Below are 6,154 nucleotides of genomic sequence, written 5' to 3' on the forward strand. Positions count from 1 at the left end.
CCGCGCACGGCCAAGGCTAGCTCGGCTCGGCTCCCCGTCACCCCAGCCCTTGGCGGTACCCGCCGGGCAGCCAATCCCCACCGCCTGGTGCGAGGGGGCCGGGCCGCGCTACGCCTCACCACGCCTCTACGAGAGAGGGCCGGAGGCTGTGGCGCTAAGCGGCAGCCCGCGGAGAAGGGGTGAGGGGGCGGAGCATGGCGACGGCCCCAGCCAGCTCTGCTGGCCACGCTCCGGACCCTCACTAGGCGGGCAGCGGTGTGGGGGGGTTGGTGGTCCCTGACCGTAGCCCCGCCCCGGCGCCGGCCCTCGGCCCCGCCCTGACCAATCAGACGAGGCGAGCCGCCCCGCGCGGGATCACGTGGGCAGCGAACACGTCCTTCCGCTCGGCTGCTGCGGCTCCCCGCCCGCGCGGGAGGTGAGGGGCGCGCGGCGCAGGGTCGCTCGGCAAGCGCTGCGCTGATTGGCTGCGCGCCCGGGCCGGGGAGGAGAGGGCGAGCCGGGGCCTGGGGGGCCGCCGAGGGTGCCCGCTTGCCATAGCCGAGGGGCCGCTGTGGGTGCTCGCCTGCCACAGCCGAAGGGCTGAGCCGGGCCCGGGCCGCCCGCTTCTCACGGCGCCACCAGCGTGCGGGGAGCACGGGGGACCGCGGCCCCGCGCTTGGGGCTGTCCTGCATCGGGGCAACTTGGTGGCGGTTTGGTTGCGATGCGCTGGGGCCATTGTACGTCCCGTCCTGCCTCTCATACACCTCCTTGTTTTATTTGTACGCGAAGGCGCTGATCCTGCTCCGGCCATGCTGGTGAGCAAGACGGTGAAGCGCCTCTTGCAGCTGGTGCCTGGGAAGCAGCGCTTCGGCGCGTACCGGTTCCTGCCCTTCTTCTTCCTCCTCGGGGGAGCTATGGAGTGGTTCATGATTAACGTCCGCATTGGCAAGGAGACGTTCTGTAAGTGAAGATCTGCTGATGCCCGGCGGGGCGGCAGGAGACGGCCTGGTCCCTGCTGAGTCACTGCTGCCCCCCAGCACCTTCCCGCATCCCGGCAGTCTTTTACCGACCCCGGGTCTCATCCGGTTCCGTGTGCCACAGCGCCTCCTATTGGCGAGCACGGCGGAGGCGCTTCCCCGTAACAGCAGGTAGAACTCAGGAGAGTTTGCTGGGGGGCCCTCCGCTGGAGGAAAGACAATCAGCAAGTCAGCCTCTCCTCTTTAGTGCAGGGTAGCACACTCTGGATTCTGCCTCCCTGGCAGAGCACACTGGGCAGAAACAAAAAAGTCGGTTTAGATTACTAAATTACATCTTTTTTTTTAAATTGAAGACTCATTAGGGTGGTCAGGATGTAGGTGTATGTGTGGGTTCATCTCAAATGTAACTTTTTAAATTGAAAAAGTACCAAAACGAGTCATGAAAACTCAGCTAATGGCACTTGGTTTCTAGAGGCATTGTTTGAACGTGGCATCCTTCCTTTGAAGAAACCTTGCTAGAAATTTTTGTGTACTTCAAATTAAAGGATCAGCTCTACTGTATATGAGAATAGTCTCATTTTCATGGGAAATCTAGCTGAGTCTCTTGCAAAATAAAACGGCTTGATACAGTTTTCATAACTGGCAAGCTCACTGCAAACAAATCACTTCTTTGCTCACTTCTGAAGGCTTGGGTTGGTTGTTTTCAGTTTCAGATTACTGAGAGATACAGTAATAAAATCAGGTTAGAAACTAAAGCACAAGATTTCTGTGGCAGCCACAGCTCAAGCCTTATTTTCCTGCAAACAAAAATAATTGCTATGCCTAAGTGATACTATACTACAGTAATAATCATTGTGCAGTTTAGCTTTATTGCTGCTCCATAATCCATACAAAGTAGCAATGTATAAGACTTTATAAGTCTTCTCTTTGTCAGGCACTTTATTTGGTGATGGATGTTGAGGGGTGATTTGGGTGAGGGGAGGCAGGAATAACTAGGATGACTATGACAGTGGGTATATTGCCATGTTTTGGGAGTTTTACTAAAAAAGCTGACCTACTGACGCCATGCTGACAGTCCTTTTGTGCTTAGAATTTAATTTCCCTTTGGCTTCAGCTAGTTTGGGTATTTCTAATTACCCTCCTGGGAAAGCAGACAAAAAGTTGCTGTATCACACTGGAAACATAGTCTTCCTATAAAACATTTCATTAGGACTGATAGGAAGAACTTTAGCCTAGGTAGGAAATACAATATGCGCTGTTTTTAAGTGGTGATAAGGAGGTTGCCCAGGGAGGTGGTAGAAGCTCCATCCCTGGAGGTTTTTCAGGCCAGACTGGATGTGGCTCTGAGCAACCTGAGCTAGTGTGAGGTGTCCCTGCCCATGGCAGGGGGGTTGGAACTAGATGATCCTTGAGGTCCCTTCCAATCTTAACAGTTCAATGATTCTATGATTTGTGGTGGTTTACAATTTTCAGTTGCCTGCCAGTCAGTGTCTGCAAGAGAAAATTGAATTGAAAAGCTTAAAGAGAGGTGAGAAGCTTTGTACATTTCACACAGTCTTGCTAACAGGAAAAAATCTTTTTCTGGCAGATGATGTTTACCGCAGGAAACGATCGGAAAGGCAGTACGCAGCCAGGATGGAAAAAGGGGAATTTTAGCTGAAGCACTTCAAGGGGAAGGTTCTGAATGCTTCAACTGTATTAATACTGAAGAAGCATTGCTGCCACACTGATGGCAGGGGAAAGTTTTGTCTCTGCAAGGTGAACTGTAATCCACATGTTTGTGTGATATGCTTGCAGATGGTTTTGGTGGTTTTCTTCTTCCATCTACTTTGTATCTTTAGTGTTTAAGCCAAACACAGTAGCCAAAAAGTTCATTGTGTTTAGGCCTCTGCCATTTATTTAATGTTCGTTTAGTATTTTAAATAAATTAAACTGAATAAACAGTCTGGCTACTGCTTTTCTTTCTTTGAGGCACCATTTTTGTGCCAAGAGCAAGGGGAAAGGAATGTGACATCATACATCTAAGCACAGTGACAACATCAATTTTTTGTTAAGTTTCCTTTGTACTGACAGAAACTGCTCTAGCGTCTGATTTCTTCCCAGTGTGGCATGACTGTAACTAGATAAAGAGTACAACTCACTGCTTGGTGTTTACTCAGCCCATGCTGTTTGGAAAGTCAGCTGTGCATGCAGGCTGCACTGCCCACAAGCACTGCAATCCCCATTGTTGCTACTTCAGCAATGGACTGAGCTTAGGCCTTTGGGGAAAAAAAATTCTGCTGCATTTACCTGGTAACAGACATGAGCACAGAAGAACATGCAACGACAGTCCCAGCAGGACTCCTGTCTCCCCACAGAAGGGCAAAAACCAACTCCTGCATCCCAGACACACATAGTGTCTGTCATGGTGATAGCAGCTCTTAGGTGTGTGGGGGCATACTGATGGCTGTGCAGTAGTGCCTAGTGCATCATCACCAGTGAGGACTGTGTGTTAAAGCCATTGTTTTATTTCTGATGGTATGTGTATATGGTGAGGGCTCCATAGTTCTTAGGAGCAGCCTTAAAGCAAACCAGAGGGAATTCATACACTCCTATGCACCCCTAGCAGCCTTTTTCCACAGTTTTCATTGTCTAAGGACACAGTGGCTGTTTTGAAGATGGTACAGTGAAGCACTCAACTTGCAAGCCAAGAGTAACCGCTGCACTTTGTGTTGTGTCTTCCAAGGACTTGATCTGGGGACTAGTGCTACTTGTGGTTTCAGCAGATAAAACAGAGAATTATGTGACTGTGGTGCTGCATATTTTGACTGGACAGCAAATGAATTACCTGGGGAAACCTTATTTCAGAAGTAGTAAGAACACAGATTTTGACTGTTTCAAGGTAAAGCCCAAGGTCAAAAGCTCAGGCGCAAGCTTCATTTTAGTCACAGATCACTGCAGTGAAGTAGATTCTGACTGTAGCAATACATTAAAGAACAAAGCATTATTAAAAAAAAAAAACAGATTTTGAAAGTTGCAGTTAGCTCCATCTGCTTTTATCTCTTGAGTCTTTTGAAACTCTTGTGCTTGGTTTCCATAGAACATGTTAAGTTTTTTAACATTTCTGGGTTTTTTTTGTTTATTAAGAAAGAACCCCATGCCCCAGTTACTTCTCAGCACTCAGAAGCCCAGTGTGAAAACTTCCTGTGGCTTCCCTTGAGTACTTCTGTAACAGTGGTACTTTTTCACAGACATCAGTGAGCCAAGGATCAGTGTTTCACTCCAGAGCTCTTGCTTATTTTGCAGCACTGCTTCCCATTTGCAGCCAGGTGTGCTTGGAAGATACCTTAGGTGTCTCCAGATTGGTAAATAGAAAGCCAGACAGGCTGTAGACGCTCACAAGTGCCATTATCAGGGAGTTCTGTGGCACCAGTCTTTGTGGCCAGTGCAGGAATAAAATCCTTCTCCAAGCTGGCATCATACCATTCCAGGCAGCACAGATCTGAGATGAAGCTTGACACGTAGAAATTTGAAGTGTGCTCTTCTTTCCACAATGTGTTTGCTTGTGCCCATTCTTCAATTTTGCAAGTCGCTCAATTACGTTGGAAAAAAGGTCCCTGCAAGGCCCCAGTGCCCAGCCCAGTTTGGTATCAATTTTAACCTACACCCAGACTTCCACAACCAAGGTCTTCATTTGGTTTCTGGTTTACCCCTGCTGACTCATAGTTCTGAGCTTTTTGCCTTCCCCAGCAATCTCTTACCCATCTTTTTTCTGACTCCCATCTTCCCATTTGCTTCCCATCCTCCAGCCTCTCCCACCTGTCTGCTATGGTGGTGGACAACGGCAAGAAAGAACTCTCCTTTAACTTGGAGCTAAGGCCAGCACTGGGAACACACCACTGCTGCTGTTACACACTGCAACACAGCTTTCATTTCAAGCACTGCTGAGCCCTTGCCAGCTCAACAGGGTTGAGCACATCTGTTCCTTCAGGTTGTTCACCTGGTGTCAGCCCGGAATGCAGCTCAGCATCTACAAACAGTGGCCTCATGTTACTCACTTCTGCAGCAGCTGTAGCAGGGGACTCTGAGCATTAGCAAAGTATTTCTGCTGAAAGCTTTCCAAAGTCTAGAAGTCAAGGCAGGATAGACACCAAGCATGGAAAACCCTGCTCAGTAAAGCAGCAGAGCAGTGCATAGACATCTGTGAACTAATAGCGCTGTTTATGTACAGGCAGTGCTGCTCACCATTCCAGCATTAGAGGGGACAATCCACTTCTGGTTCAGAATGATTATGTGTAAAGGATGCATGTTTGCTGATCATTTCCCTGCTGATCTGCACCCAAGAGTGCTGCCTGGAAAGCGTCGAGCCAGGGAAATACCGAAAAGTTCTGGTAAAAGCAGCATCTATGTGCCCAGTCTGTGCAGTGCACTTTTGTCCCAGGTTTTCAAGAGTGGAGAAAGGAAAACACAATCATCTGTTACCTACTGGTGAACTGCAAAACTTATACTGCCTTCAGTGAAGGCAATGCTTTAACTTTGGACTTCATATAGAGATGGAAAACTGTACCTGTGCTGTGCTTACGGTCAGCCCCAGCTCCTTCCAAGAAAGATGCAAAAGTCTGCCCTGGGCAGTGGTGGGATGACTGGTCCTGAGCAACTCCCTTAAGCTGTTACTGGAAGTTGGTGCTTTGCACCATGCATGAGGATTAATGATAGTTGTCCCCAAAATCATCCAATAGAAACTGAATTTGGGCACTCCCTGGAGACAGTTGCACAGACTTCATGAAGGATCGACCTTTCTTCACCATTTTTGTCCAAGGCTTTCATCATGGTTCACTTAACCTGGGCTCAGCCACACCACTAATTGGTTCTGCTGCACAAGTCAGTGGACTTTTCTCCATTTCTTTTCATGTTTCTCCTGCTGCCTCCTTTAACAGACAAGAATCTGCATGGCCAGCCTTCTGCACTGGACTACTGACCCTTCTTCATGCAGGAAGGACTGGCCATGCATCACTGCAGATCATTGAGGCTTGTCCAAGACTGGAAATTTCTTAATCCACTATCACCTGTATGATGATCAAATTAAGACTTCTGAAAAGGAAAAGGACTATGAGGTAATCAGAAGTTTTTTTACACACATCAGTGAATCCGACTCCATTTCTTGGTGTCCAAAGCACCTGATGCCATTCTGAAACTGTTCCGATTCATTGTATTTGCA

General features: G+C 48.6%; 1 protein-coding gene across 1 annotated transcript; it reads left to right on the top strand.

The window, feature by feature from the left end:
* The first annotated feature begins 386 nt into the window (after window positions 1-386).
* Window positions 387-2,889, top strand: LOC128971822 (ubiquinol-cytochrome-c reductase complex assembly factor 5). Its single transcript, XM_054387518.1, has 3 exons — window positions 387-415; window positions 770-940; window positions 2,546-2,889. Exons 2-3 carry the CDS (start codon window positions 790-792, stop codon window positions 2,611-2,613), a joined length of 219 nt encoding a protein of 72 aa, XP_054243493.1. The 5' UTR covers window positions 387-415; window positions 770-789; the 3' UTR covers window positions 2,614-2,889.
* The last annotated feature ends 3,265 nt before the right edge of the window (window positions 2,890-6,154 follow it).

This window comes from Indicator indicator, chromosome 15, assembly GCF_027791375.1.
Source record: "Indicator indicator isolate 239-I01 chromosome 15, UM_Iind_1.1, whole genome shotgun sequence".
NCBI lineage: Eukaryota > Metazoa > Chordata > Aves > Piciformes > Indicatoridae > Indicator > Indicator indicator.